Source organism: Mastomys coucha, unplaced genomic scaffold (genome assembly GCF_008632895.1).
Source record: "Mastomys coucha isolate ucsf_1 unplaced genomic scaffold, UCSF_Mcou_1 pScaffold22, whole genome shotgun sequence".
NCBI lineage: Eukaryota > Metazoa > Chordata > Mammalia > Rodentia > Muridae > Mastomys > Mastomys coucha.
Window position 1 is genome coordinate 81,679,630 of NW_022196905.1, and position 16,214 is coordinate 81,695,843.

The window sequence follows — 16,214 nt, forward strand, 5'->3', positions numbered from 1 at the left end:
GAAGACTGAGATTGATTTCTGAGAAAACCTCATTTATAGTACATTTGATATTTGTTAAATATATTAACATTGAATGAAGTAAGTCTCTGATATGTATACACAAGATTTGACTAATAACTTCTCCTATTCCCAGATTGACAAGCTTTATTAAAATCATATATTTCTAAAGAAATGATACTTTCTTGATATTGCTTTGATTTCTTATATTAAAAGTAACTGATCCAAGAATTTTAATTATACTTTTTAAAACTTTGTAACATCAACAATGTATAGTAACTATATCCATTTTGTATATAAGTACTTATATTAATCAAATACAATGTATATATAATTATATGTTAACTCATCATTTTCTAAATATCTATATTTGAATACTTATATAATGAATGTACATTATAAATGAGGCATACAGTATTGCTGTAGAATGTAAGAGCCAACCATAATTCTATATCAACATTTGAATTTCCAAGTTCTGTTTCTACATTGTATACATGATTGTATACAATGCATTGTATATGTTGTATCCATGCATTTCTTAGCAGCATGTTAGGGCCAGATGCTCCCTCATGACATTCCCCCCGCTTTCCTGCCTTTGTACAAGTCAACATTTTACACTTTCCTGTCCCTTCATTTATTCTCAGGCTTTCCAGTAACCTATTCCTAATTCTTGGCTACCTGTGTCTCATAGCTTCCCTTCTGAGATTATAATCTAGTGGAGACTAACTAACAAAGTGACTGAGATAAGAAGAATAATGAGATTAAGAAGTTGCTTCTGACTGAAGCGGGAAGACAGATTTTCATAATAAAATCTTTAGCCCTTTGGATTTATTCCTTTTCTTTCTGATCCTCAGTTTTTGGATTGAAGTTGATCTCTGCATTTTTACATTTACATAGCAGTTTTATACCTGGAAATAAAATCTCATTTATAAATTACATCCAATGTTAGGATAATAAAACCTTTACCTGGAGAACAAAATACATGTTGTTCCCTCAGATATACATGTGGGAATTATACTTTCAAAATTGTGTTGCTGTCTGTTTATTGAGATCATGTATGATCCCCAATAAAAACCTTAAGGTTAACCCCAAAGTGTATCAACAACTGATACTCCCATAAGTCGTTTCTCAAATGTCAGATAGAGCTAGCAATTATTTTTTTATATTCTTCCTGACCTTTGACTTATGACAGCTTCATTTCTTTGTTACATATATTTATGTGTGTGTTTGTGTTTATAATGCATATATATTACATGCCTTATAGATATTAATATATTATTTTTAAAGGTGTGTGATTTATTTATTAATTCCAAATAAGCCAAACAACAGCACTAACATAAAGAAGGAGCTTAGCTGGTTTGTATTGAATGGATGAGTATTTCCTTTATAATGGGGAGATTATCTGATATTGTATCAAATCTAGGGATGAATTTAAGTAAATATTTAAGACACATTTTGTGTGTTGAAGACCACAAACATAAATATGATATAAGCTCTTACTGTAAAAAAACAAAACAAAACAAAACTGTCTTAGTCAGGGTTTCTATTCCTGCACAACATCATGACCAAGAAGCAAGTTGGGGAGGAAAGGGTTTATTGAGCTTACACTTCCACATGGCTGTTGATCACCAGAGGAAGTCAGGACTGGAACTCAAGCAGGTCAGGAAGCAGGAGCTGATGCAGAGGCCATGGAGGGATGTTCTTTACTGGCTTGCTTCTCCTGGCTTGCTCAGCCTGCTCTCTTATAGAGCCCAAGACCTCCAGCCCAGGGATGGCACCACCCACAAGGGGCAATTGAGAAAATGCCCCACAGCTGGATCTCATGGAGGCACTTCCCCAACTGAAGCTCCCTTCTCTGTGGTAACTCCAGCCTGTGTCAAGTTGACACACAAAACCAGCCAGTACAAAAACAAAGCAAAAAGAGAGAGAAAACCACATTGTATGTGTGTTTGCTTTCCATTGCTTTAACAAAGTACCTGAGGCAAACCACCTAAAGGAGGAAAATGAGTTTGGCTCACAACTTCAGTATATAGGCATACGATTCTGCTGATAATTAGGAAGCAAAGACAAAACAAGGAAGGAGTTTGAGTTCCCAATACTGTCTTCAACAGTGCAGTCTTGTGGTGTCAGGATAATGACACCCACTAGCCCTCATCTCATAAAGTCACAGCACTGCCAGGTGCTGCCACAGGCCTTTAGAGTATGGCCTTTATAGTGGTGTTTATAATCCAAACAATGACAATATGTAAAGAGATAAGATGGTAAACTAACAACTGTAGTTCTGTACCAAAGGGTAGGCCAGTATGTGCAAGAAACACATCCTCAAATTTCCCAGCTTTTGTAGGGCTTTGCTTCCTACTTTCTGATGTTCAATGTGGGTCTGGCAACTTTATTTATTCTCACCAAACATGACACAGGAGATTTGGCTTAATCTTTATGTGTCAACTACTCAGAATCTTTGGGTTGTTTCCAGATAGGCATGGGAGGGAGGATGTGCGTGAGTGAGTGAGGCCACACTTTGAAAGACATACATATTCTTGTAGCAACATTCCTTCAACGAATGTCTTACTTCTCTCTCTAGATGCACGAGTTTCAAAGTTCATCCATCCTACCTACCTAGAAGAAAACAGAAGTGATCTTATCATGTTAGCCTATTAGCACAGTAGCCAGGGAGTAAGAAATAAGTCAGTGTGTATGTAATTCAAAATATTCCACTTGGGCTACATCTCAGGTTATTTTCTCCATTATATTTAAAAATATTGATTGTATCAGTAAATTTATTAAAGATTGCTTTTGTATAAGAAAACATGCTCTACTAAGTAGATATGTCTCAGTTCTGCTGAAATCTCTCTCTGCATCAGTCTGAATTGTCTTCTCTCTGCATCAGTCTCTATCTGAAGAGCCTATCAATGTCTGTTGACATGGAACAACCTATTCATAATAGTATTCAGAAGAAAACACATGCAGCCTCTGAGAGCTCAGCCAGGCTTACATGATCTTTGCCTACCATTATTAATAGACTGGTTAGTAACATAGTACCAAAACTGACATAACTTTTTTATTAGATGTTTTCTTTATTTACATGTCATGCAATATCTCCTTTCCCAGGTTCCCCTCCAAAAAATAAATTAAAAAAAATAAAAAAACAAAAACCCCTGTTCCCTCCCCAACCTCCCTGCTCACCACCCCAACCCCCTGCTCACCACCCCACCCTCTCCTGCTTACTGACTCTGGCATTCCCCTATACTGGGGCATAGAACCTTCACAGGGCCAAGGGCCTCTCCTCCCATTGATGATTGACTTGGCCATCCTCTGCTATACATATGCTGCTGGAGCCATGAGTCACCCCATGTGTACTCTTTGGTTGGAGTTTTAGTCCCTGGGAGCTCTGAGGGTACTAGTTACTTCATATTGTTGTTCGTCCTAAGGGGCTGCAAGCCTTTCAGCTCCTTGGGTTCTTTCTCTAGCTCCTTCATTGGGAATCCTGTACTCACTAACATGACTTTTTTAATGTGGTTGAAAGATTATAAAATATGTCCTCTGAGTCCAGCACAGGTAATGTTACTGGGCACATCCAAAGATAAAAGATAAAATGAGGTAGTCGTTGAAAATTTCATGTTAAAAACAACCCTACTTTTGAATAAATGACTAGCAAGAAGAAGTTGATTTTTTAAAAGGATTCTTATCTTCCAAAGCACCTGGGTAGAAGGGCGAAGGACTATCTTTGTATTTTTCATGATGTAATTTCATAGTGAGAGAAATAACTCTCTCTTCTTGGTGTGATGCTGGCCAGTTGCTGGAATGTAATTTACTTGAAAAGCAGTTTGAATTAATTCTCGCTTTAGAGGAGAAAGAGCTATGCTATTTATATTTACATACTAAAAATGTAAATTTCGTTCCTAGCTTCAAATACTCGGTTGTGAAAATATTTCTTTGTTTCTGCTTCTTACTCAATTCTTTCTTCATTTAGAGACAAAGCCTCGGTATGAGGCCCTGGCTGCAATGAACTCACTAAACTTCTGCTCCAGCCTTTTGATGGTGAGATTACAGGCTTGCTCTGACACAGCCAGCCCTGACCTTTATAGGGATCTTATATACTATATAATTTACTTATTTCTATTTTAACACAGCTGCTTCAACAATATAGACTTAAACCTATAACTCCTTGGTCCTAAGGTAAGAATAAAATCAGGTACAAAGTATGCATGGAGGGTTTGGTGGTTTGAATAGGAATGGCATAGTTTCCTGAAACATTGTATGAATGTATACTTAGTGTTTTATAAATGGGATCTCTGTTTTTGAAAATCTCAAGTCATTACAAAATGACATCTCTGTGCCATTTTACAATACTTTCATTTATCCTTCCAGCTCAAGAGGATATATATTTATTCCCCTTAGCCATTTGAGTCTTCATAGAAAAAGCAGAACATCACAAATTGAAGGAGATAAACTGATGAGTTCAACTGGGTCCTGTCTGTGGAGAAGCTTGAATATCAGACTAATGAGTTTGAATATTGTGGTAGCAGAGAAAGATCTTTGAATAATGCTTATGACTGAAAAATGATAATTATATATATATATAGAGAGAGAAATATATATAAGCATATATATACATATATATACATGTATATATATATACGTACATGTATATATATGTATATATATATATATATATATATATATGTTTATGGAAGTTGATAGGCTGAAGCCACTTTAGATATCTGCATAAGTGATTACTTAGGCAGTTGCACCAGTTCTGTTCTGTGATCCCAAAAAATATTTAGACTCTCTCCCACTACTATTTCTTAAAATGCTGAGGACTCATTCCTGTAGACCCCACATGGTTATTTTAAACTATTAATTTAAACTCAAAATTATAGTCAAAACATCTGTGATGTCTGTAGGAACTAGGGAAATAGAGAGGACACTAAATATGAAGGACCTTGCCACACAACTTCTAAATTATGCTAATCAATAATATTGTCTAGTACAGTATATCTTTTGACTGGGACATCCCTGGCAACATGAGAGAAAGAATCCAATCTTTCAGTTTCTTTCTAGTCTATGTGTAACTCAAAGGGAAAGATATTTGTATCTTTGTATAGCAGAAAAGATTACAGGCAATTTAAATTTAATTTTATGTGGGTACTGATCCTACTTATAAATGCTTCATGTTGACTTAATCACATTCGTGGGACTCCTTAATACTATAACATTTGGGATCTAGGTTTCAATATAGGAATTCGAGGGGTTTCATAATATGTTCAGATCATAGCAGTATTTATAGGGTTGGTAACTATGGGCTTTAGAACAGGTCTAGGCAGCTAATTAATTCTGTGTAACAGAACAGTTTATATATTCCAGTCCTTCTTGCCCCAAGTAAACCCTGTTCTGTTTTCCATTTCTCTTGAGTTTAGCTATTTCACATACCTTATGTAAGTTCAGTCATGTAGTTATCTGTCCTTTTGTAGTTTATTTCAGTTAGCATAGTATCTTTCAGAATCTGTGGCAATAGCCTGATTTTCACAGCCGATTTTGAGGAGTTCTTTTCCTTGTGGTGTCCCTTCTTGTCTTATTAATCTAAGCTTGAAGGCCTACATGGCTACTCTCTGAAGGAGCTAAATGATGAATTCTAGAAATCTGGCTAAACCATGTGCCTTATTGTATTCCTAGTCTTAGGTGGCAATTGGTTATGATGGATAATCATGTACATGACATAGTTTAAATCTCAGTTCTCATGAGATTTCTTCTCAGTGAATGCTCATTTCCTTGAATATATAGCAAGGCCATTGGCTACAGATTAAGGATATTTGACAGGATTCCTTCCATGAACTCACTCATCCCTCAGTGTTAACCAGTGTATTACTCTTTAATTCATGGATAACTTGAGCTATAAGACCTGATTAATATTTGAATGCTTCTGACTTTACCTTGGTGGCCTAGCTCCAGAATTGTCCTATACTCTTCTCAGTTATGGTCTAGGCCAGTACACATTTAGATGATAGAAAATGACTTTCAGTACTTTATGAGGAATAGAACTCTTAGATATTTTGTGCCCAGGCATATGAACTAGTCATTGCACTATTTCATTCCTATCATTATTTATAGTGTATGTTTCTGGTCTCAGATATATCTAATGTTACATGAGCACAAAGATATCCAATGAGCGAACAAATTAGAATCGTAGTATGCCATTGTAGATCACCATTCTTTGACAGTCAATTAACAAATGTTTCCGCTTATTCCCCTACTCAAACTCAAATATTTTTGGTGATACTTTGGTGACTTCCTAGTCAATATGGTTCTTAAATTAAAAAATAATAGATGTCATGGCAAAATCAAAGCAACCAGATTCATTCTGCTCCTTTGAAGTGCCTCTAAGATATGTATTTGTGTGGTTTTCAGAATGACGTTACTTGCTCCAGTCCATGTAATTCCCCGGTCTTGTAAATTTAGCTGGAACTAGTAGCTTGCCTCTATCTGTCACGTGAGCCACTGTAGTACTTACTCCTCTGACCTCCTCAGATGAAGAACTCTGATAATAATACTCAAAGTCATTTACTAGCCTGCTTTGAATGTTTATTGAATCAAAGTCTCATCTCATGAAACTACAGCAGTTATGTTGGCAAACTCAAGTAGATTCTGGAAGTGCAGTAGATTTGCACTGACTTCTCTGCAGTGACAGTGCAAGCTATGCCCACTTGTTCATGGAAACTATCACAAAAAGGAAGGCACTAGCCTAGTACTTCAGGCCTGGGGTACTTCTCTACAGGAAAGATATCCCATAATGATCCTTCCATCTCACCCCCTGCTTTTCACCTTTGGTCCTTCTACTTGGCATCTTCCAGTCTTAGTAGTTTCCCTGTGGTCATTTCAGAGCATCACTGTCTCCAATGAGTACACCAGAATATAATACTTATCTCTAGTATAGTAATTCTGGGGAACTATGCCAGATAGTCCCAGCTTGTTACCCAAATACACTCACAGAGTCCTTGGTCCTGCTTTAGCACAGTTTTAGCATTGTTCATTCAATCTCATTCATTGTTTTTTAATCCATGGGGATACATTCAGGCTGGTGCTTAAGTACTCCTGTTTGTAATTTTTGTCATTTGATTAGATTTCTTTCAGATTTCAGCCCTTATAAACTTTGTGGTGACTGTTCAAGAGGGATGGGAAAGTCGAAACAATACTCTCCCTCCAAATGTTAATATGATTGCACCATTTCTTACTGGAGCTGTACTTGACATGCTGGAGTTGCAGCTCAGTGTTTCTTTAGGAGTATAAGATGAAAAGAAAGTATAGAGTTGAAAAGAGAGAAGTGTAAGGGATTGGGGAGGGAACAGGGGAAACCATTCAAACAATGGTTTTTTTTTATTAGATATTTTCTTTATTTATATTTCAAATGATATCTCCTTTCTCAGATTCCCCTCTTGGGGGGGTGGAAACAAACCTGTTCTCTCTCCCCTCCCCCTGCTCACCAACCCACCCTCTCCTGCTTCCTGGCTCTGGCATAGAACCATCTCAGGACCAAGGGCCTCTTCTCCCATTGATAACCGACTAGGCCATCCTTTGCTACATATGCATCTGGAGCCATGAGTTCCACCATGTGTACTCTTTGGTTGGTGGTTTAGTCCTTGGGAGTTCTGAGGGTACTAGTTAGTTCATATTGTTGTTCTTCCTAAGGGGCTGCAAACCCTTCAGTTCCTTGGGTCCTTTCTCTAGCTCCTTCACTGGGGACTACCCTGTGCTCAGTCCGATAGATGGCTGTGAGCCTCTACTTCTCCATTAGTCGGGCACTGGTAGAGCTTCTCAGGAGACAGTTATATCAGGCTCCTGTCTGCCAGCACTTGCTGGCATCCACAATAGTGTCTGAGTTTGGTGATTGAATATGGGAAGGATTCCAAGGTGAGGCAGTCTCTGGATTGTCCTTCCTTTAGTCTATGATCCACAGTTTGTCTCTGTAACTCTTTCGATGGGTATTCTGTTCCCCCTTCTAAAAAGGATCAAAGTATCTACACTTTGGTCTTCCTTCTTGTGATTCTTGTGGTTTGTGGCTTGTATCTTGGGAATTCCAAGCTTCTAGGATAATATCCACCTATCAGTGAGTGCATACTGTGTTCTTTTGTGATTGAGTTATCTCATTCAGGATGATATTCTCCAGATCCATCTATTTCCCTAAGAATTTCATAAATTCGTTGTTTTAATAGCTGAGTAGTACTCCATTGTGTAGATGTACCACATTTTCGTTATCCATTCCTCTGTTGAGGGACATCTGGGTTGTTTCCAGGTTCTGGCTATTATAAATAAGGCTGCTATGAACATGGTGGAGCATGTGTCCTTATTACATGTTGGAGCATCTTCTGGGTATATGCCCAGGAATGGTATTGCTGGGTCCTCTGGTAGTACTATGTCCAATTTCCTGAGGAACCACTAAACTGATTTCCAGAGTGGTTCTACTAGCTTGCAATCACACCAGCAATGAAGGAGTGTTCTTCTTTCTCCACAACTTCACCAGCATCTGCTGTCACCTGAGTTTTTGATCTTAGCCATTCTGAGTGGTGTGAGGTGGAATCTCAGGGTTGTTTTGACTTGCATTTCCCTGATGACTTAGGATGTTGAACATTTCTTTAGATGCTTCTCAGCCATTCAGTATTTATCAGTTGAAAATTCTTTGTTTAGCTCTGTACCCCATTTTTTAATAGGGTTATTTGTTTCTCTGGCGTCTAACTTTTTCAATTCTTTGTATATATTGGATATTAGCCCTCTATCTGATATAGGATTGGTAAAGATCTTTTCCCAATCTGTTGGTTGTTGTTTTGTTTTATTGACAGTGTCCTTTGCCTCACAGAAGCTTTGTAATTTTATGAGTTCCCATTTGTCAATTCTTGATCTTAGAGCATGAGCTATTGGTGTTGTGTTCAGGAAATTTTTCCCTGTGCCCATGTGCTCGAGGGTCTTCCCCACTTTCTTTTCTATTAGTTTCAGTGTATCTGGTTTTATGTGGAGGTCCTTGATCCACTTAGATTTTAACTTTGTACAAGGAGATAGGAATGGATCAATTTACATTCCTCTACATGTTAACCGCGAGTTGAGCCATCACCATTTGTTGAAAATGCTGTCTTTTTTCTCCACTGGATGCTTTTAACTCCTTTGTCAAAGATCAAGTGACCATAGGTGTGTGATTCATTTCTGGGTCTTCAATTCTATTCCATTGATCCACCTGCCTGTCACTGTACCAATACCATGCACTTTTTATCAAAAATTCTCTGTAGTAAAGCTTAAGTCAAAGTATGTTTAATACCATTTACATTGCTCAGTGGATGGGTGATGATCCCTTCCTTTCTTCCCATTTCTCTCTTCACATTCTTTTCTCCTTTTTTTTTGTTAGATCATTTGTTATTATGTAACCACTTATGTATTCTTGGAGCCTGTAATTCCATTTGTGTCTCCTAAATATTATTTTCTTGTCTTCCCAGGTACTAGATTATATAAGAGACCAGGAGAAGTAGTGCCTCCTGCTTACAGGACCTTCTATTATCCTACTCAGAAACAGTAATCGAAGTATTTCCCTAGTCTTCAAAAAGCTAGTAGCCATAAAACTTCAAAAATACTGATAGTCCCGGGGTTGAGGCATTTGTGGGACACAGAGAGCATGCAATTAAAATGCATTAAAGAGATTCCCCGCTGGGCAGTGGTCATGCATGCCTTTAATCCCTGTACTTGGGAGGCAGAAGGAGGCAGATTTCTGAGTTCAAGGCCAACCTGATCTACAGAGTGAGTTCCAGGATAGCCATGGCTATACAGAAAAAAAAGGAAAAAAAAAAAAAAAAAAGAGAGAGATTCCCCATGTTCAAACCAGTCACTTAAGTTGATCATTGTAGTATGGGATGAATCTCAATATCTATAGGGACAGTGCAGCTATATTTTCCAATAATATATCATTACTATATTGAATTTATTTGCTCATCTATTAAATAGGAATGAAGTAATAGAGCAGAATAGTCATAGCAATGTATTTTTCCTACTGACTTTGTTGCTAGGTGTGTGGGGATACAAAGTATAGCTCTCAACTTAAAGGGAATAGAGAGAGTTTATTCAAGAGCTCATCATGAGTAACAATCACTCCAGAAACAGAGCTTTAGGTTATCTCAAATTCACTGTTCTAATATGGACAGAGTTCCATAGAGGTTTATAATGTTAATAATATAGAACAAAATAATAAATCAATAAACACATTGGTGGGCACATCAGAAAAGTGAGTACAGCAAATGGGAGAAGCAACTCTTGCTCCCGATGCTGTCCTCAGTAGAAAAGATGTGGAAGTTGAATGCAAAGTACAGTCTGCATCCTCCAAAAGTTTTTTGACTTTTGCTTTTATGAGGGAGGTAGCCACAGTTACAAAATATGGAGAAAATAAAGAAGAGCCTAAAATAATTAGGAAAAATGAGGAAATAAAAGGGTACCATAATACATGCTGTTAAAATTAATCCCCCTTTCAACCATTTTGATGGCTTAGTATCTAGTTACTTTTCACTATATTAAAAAAATGTATCCATGAAACAAAATTCATTTTTCATCACTTAAGAGTAGGGATGCAAAGGCAAGTCGGGGCAAAGTAAAAGGTTTAATTTAGAAACTGAAGACGATAAAGACTCATTAGCAGATGCCATCTTGTCTTTGAGTTTTAGGGACATAGTCATCATTGGGAATTGTGGGGGAAGTATCCCAGAGAGGTAGTATTAGAGTAACTTTTCATCACATCACGGGGAGGTGTGTCTTTGAATTTTCAATTGTTGACTCTGTATTAGTAGAGAACTAAATGCTGGCAGGATTTTGGTATTGTAATTCCTATGGCTCATCATTGGGATTTTTATTTTTGTAAATATTCATCCTTCCTCAACTGACTAGACAATCTAGAGTTATATCAGAGATTGGCTCACTGCTGGTTGGTTATAATAAAGAGCTGATGGCCAATAGCTGGACAGGAAGGGGAGGGTGGAACTTCTGGGCAGAGAGAATAACAACAGTGCAGGAGAAGAAAGCTGAAGCTGGAGATTCAGAGGGAAGACACAGAGGGGAGCAGACATGGACTACTGAGGCACAGAGAAAGCATAGAGGTAACTAGCCATGTGGCAGTGGACAAGATAGTCACACTTGAGTTAAGTTAAATGAGGTAGCTGGAGACTGTCCCAGCCAAAGGCCTAAGCTTTAAAATAAATAAATAAATAAACAAACAAATAGTGCCACAGCTAATGTATTTGGGTTCTTTTCCTAAGACTAGTTTTTTGTACATTCAAATATTAGTTTATTTACAAATATATCCTTTTTCTGAGGAAAGCCATAAAACACTAAATCTCCTTTGGTTGACCAAGGAAATAGAATAGTAGGATCTCACCCATTCTATGATTTCATTCGGAAGTGTCTTCTGTAACAAAGCTCCATTGAGAAATGAATAATAGCCTATTCACTTAAATTATGCGTGACTCTCTAATTAGTATTGGTTCACAGTTAAGTGAAAGCAGAGGATTACTTGGTCAATAAATGCACAAAAGGGGTATCATCCAAACTCAAGCATCAGATATGTAATACATAACTCAGTTCTTACTGTAATATTTACAGGACAAACATGTCTTGTCCAGTAATACAGGTACACTTGCCAAATGTCCAGAAGAAATTGTGAAAGTCATTAATTGCCTCAAAGGTTTTCAAAGTGTGATCTTATCAGCTTAGTAGTTGACCCACTTAAACTTACATTTACCAACTTAAAATTCCTAACATTACTCTTAAATGTGAATACAGGAGTTTAATTTTATCAGTTTGTTTAATAATCAGAATACAGAGGTGGTTTTGCATTTTCAAAATACACATAGAAATAATCCCTTGTCAGATTACTAGACAACATAGAGGTTCTTCTGATATTCACCTGTCTTACAAGAACAAGTGGGTTTTGACAGATAAACTATGTTCAGAAGTGAAATATAAAGTATAGCAGGGAATCAACTGTAATGATTGTTATGTATGGCACAAAGGAGTAATTTCAAATGCTTCCAGTTAAAGTCCTAATAAGATAAACACCATATTTACAATTCAGGTCCATGTAAAACTGATGGATTACCGAGAGCTCATTGAAATTCATTGATGTTGAGAAAATGTTTCTCATTTTTATTTTATTTTATTTGGTTTTTTTTTCGAGACAGGGTTTCTCTGTATAGCCCTGGCTGTCCTGGAACTCATTCTGTAGCCCAGGATGGCCTCGAACTCAGAAATCTGCCTGCCTCTGCCTTCCACGTGCTGGGATTAAAGGCGTGTGCCACCACCACCTGGCTGAGAAAATGTTTCTCTTATTAAACTTAAGCACAGATGTTGCATTCTACCAAAACTTCATTAATCACATTTTTCCTGCCTCTCCTTTGTTAAGGTCCACCATGAGTGAGAAGTGGGACTCAAACTCTTCAGAAAGCCAGAATCCCATCTGGAATGGCAATGACACACAGCATCACTGGTACTCAGATATGAACATCACATATGTGAACTACTATCTCCACCAGCCCCAAGTGGCAGCTGTCTTCATTAGCTCCTACTCCCTGATCTTTTTCTTGTGCATGGTGGGAAATACTGTCGTTTGCTTTATTGTAATAAGGAATAGACACATGCACACAGTCACTAATTTCTTCATCTTAAATCTTGCAATAAGTGATTTACTGGTTGGAATATTCTGTATGCCTATCACGTTGCTGGACAACATCATAGCAGGTACGTTGGCTTGTGTGCTGTATAAAGATGATCTGAGAAAAGTTTCCATACATACCCCGAGTCAGAGCAGAGTCATTCATTCATTGACACATACCTATTGAGTTCCCGGAAGTGTTCTAAGTATCTGTCCTCACAGATGAACATTCTAAACAAGATGTGTAATAATGAGATCGATGTATAGTCTGAGAATAAGAACTTCTCTTTGACATATCTAGGTCCAGGTTGTCACTTCTTTGGTACCACCTGACATTTCTAGAGGTTCAGGGTAGTGTATTTCCTAATCCCAGTAAGGTGTTCATTCAGAGTGTTGATTTAATACTGTGGTCTTAGTTGAGAAACAACATTTGATATGTTCGTTTCTATCTCTATATGAAAATAATTAAATCATCTCAACATATTAGAGTTACCCAAAGTAGGACAAGCTATATTGAAGTGCAGATCTGCTCATGACATTCAGTTTTTCTGCCATATCTATTTTAAATTAAATGGTTACTTTACTATTTTGCACATAAATCACCTCACCATGCCCTTGATTTTGCTCCCCAATGATTAGCGGCTTGAAGAATCTCCTGTCTTTTGTTTCGGTAATTATGGCCACATATCTAAGTAACATGCAACTCATGTAATTTTATGTTTCTCAGCTGCATAAGACAAAAATTTAATTTTGGTGATCCACTTATACCACACAAACACAAACATGCACTCATGTGCTTCACTACCTCTATCGGCCCAGGCTAGGACTAGCTTGCCGATTGCTAGGTCTCCCCACTAATGCTTTCTCTGGGCTCTCCACTTCAGTTTGTCTTTGGTCCTCTGCTTTCTAGGTGCACCACTTTGTCTACCTTATTCCTTCCTAAGAAATAGTACATTGCAATGAAACATTTCTGAGAACTTACATGTCTGTAAATGTCTTTCCTTCACTCTCATACTCAGTTATATAGTTAGCTATGTGAACAATTCTGAGATGGACATTTTCCTCTCAGAGTTTTAGAGATTGCTTTCTTATTACTTCTTAGAAATGTTTAAGTACTGTTGAAAAGTTTGACTCTTGCTGTCTTTTATTTAAGTTGCATATTTTTTTTGTCCTAAAAGCTTTTTCAGTTTTCTTTTTCCCCCAATGTTCTGAATTTTGTAGAATTAGGGTTGGAAGTTGCTTTCTTGAAGTGTGGTTATTGCACTGGATACAAACTACTCCTTTCAATCTGAAAACAAATGTGCTTCATCCTGGCAAATTTTCTTGACAAAGTCTTTTTTCCCTTCTTTGGATGTATTCTTCACAAGGAAGAGGTCGGGGGCCCTTTCCATTATGTCTCATTCAATTTATGCCTCTTGTTTTCAAAGGTGTGCATGTTGTGTGTATGAGTGTGTGTGTGCGTGTGTGCGTGTGTGTGTGTGTGTGTGTGTGTGTGTGTGTGTGTGTGTGTGTGTGTGTGTGTGTGTGTGTGTGTGTGCGTGTGTGTGTGTGTGTGTGTGTATGTGTGTGTGTGCGTGTGTGTGCGTGTGTGTGTGTGTGTGTGTTGGGATGGGGTATATACCTATAACATCAACATAGCAATCCAGGCAGGGGGACCTGCAAGTTAAAGTTCAGTGTGGTCTACATAAAGCTGCTATACCCAAATTCCAAGGATTTGAGACTAGCCAGTTTGCTTAACGGTTAAGAGCCATTTTAGAGGACCTAGTTTTAGTTCTCAGCACACATTGTTGGTTGTCTCATGACTATGACTCTAGCTTCCAGGAGATTGGATGCCGCCTTCTGGCTTCTGTGGGCACCTGAACTCACCAGTGTATACCTATACATAGACACACTCATATTCATGACTTTAAAATAATAATGTCTTTCTTTTAATCCAAGAGTTAAGTATATAGCTCAGTGTCAGCATGCTTGCCTAGCCTATGTAGGGACCTGGGGTCAACCCCAAGCACTGTGGGAAGAGAAGGGTCTTCTCAACTTTCCTCTGAGTTCCTCCATTTTATTGTCTTAAGTTACTCAGCCTTACTTTTGTTTGTTTTCTGTATCTTTACTATCTTTTCTGTCTTTACTTTCATTTCATAGTTTTGAGATTACTGGTAACATCTTTATTCTGTTTTTGTGTGAGTTTTCTATTGCACAGTCCTTTCTCACATTCCCTTTAATTCATATCTGAGGCTTTCTTAGTGTTAAGGATCACTTAGTGGGAATTCCTATGTGTTCAACAGACTCACCAAGGAATCTAATTTTATGATCTAGACTGCCTAGGAGGCTGAAGTAGGGAGATGGTGAGACCTTGCCTCTGAAAGCAAAGTTGAAACAATCATAAAAGGCAAATTCAAATAGGGTGCTGTTAAAATATGCTCATTTGTGGTATTTGTGCTGAGATTAGATATGAATAACTTTTAAAAAAATGAATCTATGGTTTTGTTTTGTTTTGTTTTAAGAAAATAGACTTTTAAGATCTAAAAACCAGTGTTTAGGAGAAGTTATGGGTTTTGTTGTTGTTGTTGTTGTTGTTAAATAGCAAATGAGCATTCAGAAGGTCAGACTGCTTTGATAGCTTTATTGACTTCTCTTAGAAATGTCCTAGACACTGAGGTTTAGGTAAGTAACTGAAATAGATGACTGCTGTTCATGCCAAGGAGTCTCCATTATTCTGAAGTAACTGTCATGTGAGTCATGCACTGTGTGTATTTGTATCATATGTAATTCCAAGTTCCTCATAATTTATAGAGTGTATTTATAAATAAGTAAATTAATATTCTGGCTATTTTAGTCATTTAAAGCAATGTTTCTCAAACTGTGGATTGCATCCCCCCGGAGGGGTTCAAACAACTTTTTCAGAGGGGTCACCTAAGACCATAACATATAATTCATAACAGTAACAAAATTAAGTTATGAAGTAGCAATGGAGATAATCTTATGGTTCGATCACCACAGCATAAGGGACTGTATTAAAGGGTCACAGAGTTAGGAAGGTTGAAACCACTCATTTAAAGAATTGCAACATAAGGTTTGATGATTTGCACTCTGGAAACTTTCCTAGGTTTAAATATTTTTAAGTCGATTGGAGCAAGGTGTATATTTATGGTTTTTACCTTGTATAGAGATGCCACAAGTTTGAGAACAGAGCATTCAGAATCTTCTCCAGAGGATTAAATGCAGTAGCAAGAGTGAAGCACTTCTTATAGTACCCAGGATGTAAGCAATACTGTGTAAGACTTGCACTGAGGAAGTTCATTCTGTGTGGAGGAATTACTGAAAGTGCTGTCATACATTATTCCATGGCAGCTTTCATTTCTTCCCTTTTGTTAATATGTGCCATAGAGCAAGGTAAAATAATTGTCTCAAAATCTATTCTCTCCAACGCCCAGGATGGCCATTTGGAAGCAGCATGTGCAAGATCAGTGGGCTGGTGCAAGGGGTTTCAGTCGCGGCCTCCGTCTTCACTTTGGTTGCAATAGCTGTGGACAGGTAAGTTGGCTCCAAACCA

The 16,214-nt window shown here is 37.6% G+C and overlaps 1 protein-coding gene across 4 annotated transcripts in view; it reads left to right on the forward strand.

The window, feature by feature from the left end:
* The window catches only part of Npffr2 (neuropeptide FF receptor 2), a 51,482-nt gene that overhangs the window by 22,399 nt on the left and 12,869 nt on the right, over positions 1-16,214 (forward strand). For 2 of the 4 annotated variants that reach the window (XM_031342979.1, XM_031342977.1), the window contains exons 2-3: positions 12,416-12,750; positions 16,096-16,195. In XM_031342979.1, the coding sequence (XP_031198839.1) occupies positions 12,423-12,750; positions 16,096-16,195 (428 nt within the window). In that variant the 5' untranslated portion in view covers positions 12,416-12,422. Of the gene's footprint in view, positions 1-3,967; positions 4,036-12,288; positions 12,751-16,095; positions 16,196-16,214 lie in introns of those variants that run through there. The other 2 variants (XM_031342978.1, XM_031342976.1) reach the window with 2 other exon arrangements.